The 329-nt window shown below is 48.0% G+C and overlaps 1 protein-coding gene across 1 annotated transcript in view; it reads right to left on the reverse strand.

The window, feature by feature from the left end:
- The window catches only part of LOC107472769 (protein REVEILLE 5), a gene marked incomplete in the record, with an annotated part of 4,090 nt that extends 3,761 nt beyond the window's left edge, over nucleotides 1–329 (reverse strand). Inside the window, 1 exon segment of the mRNA XM_016092300.3 lies at nucleotides 1–329. Coding sequence (XP_015947786.1) covers nucleotides 1–145 — 145 coding nt within the window.

The raw sequence follows: 329 nt of genomic DNA on the forward strand, positions 1-329 counted from the left end.
AAGACGCAGCTGATGGCACGGTTGCCGGAGCATGCTGCGGCGGAGGCGGCGGCGGCATCGGATTAACGCCGGGAAGTCCCATATTGGACGAAGAAGGATCGAAGAAGTAAAATCCTTGAGCTGGGTTCGGATTCACCGACACCATCAAGTAACCCTTAGAATTCAATCAGAACCAAAAATCGAAGTACAACTCCGATTGCGTTTCAGATTTTCCTTCTCTTCTTTTTAGGGTGTGTGACTGTGTCAGTGGGTTTTCCAACAAACTCTGCGTCTGCTTGTTTCTGATGTCCGTTATCGTTTTTGGATCGCAAATTTGTGTGTGTCGTAAT

The sequence above is a fragment of the Arachis duranensis genome, chromosome 2 (assembly GCF_000817695.3).
Source record: "Arachis duranensis cultivar V14167 chromosome 2, aradu.V14167.gnm2.J7QH, whole genome shotgun sequence".
Lineage (NCBI taxonomy): Eukaryota > Viridiplantae > Streptophyta > Magnoliopsida > Fabales > Fabaceae > Arachis > Arachis duranensis.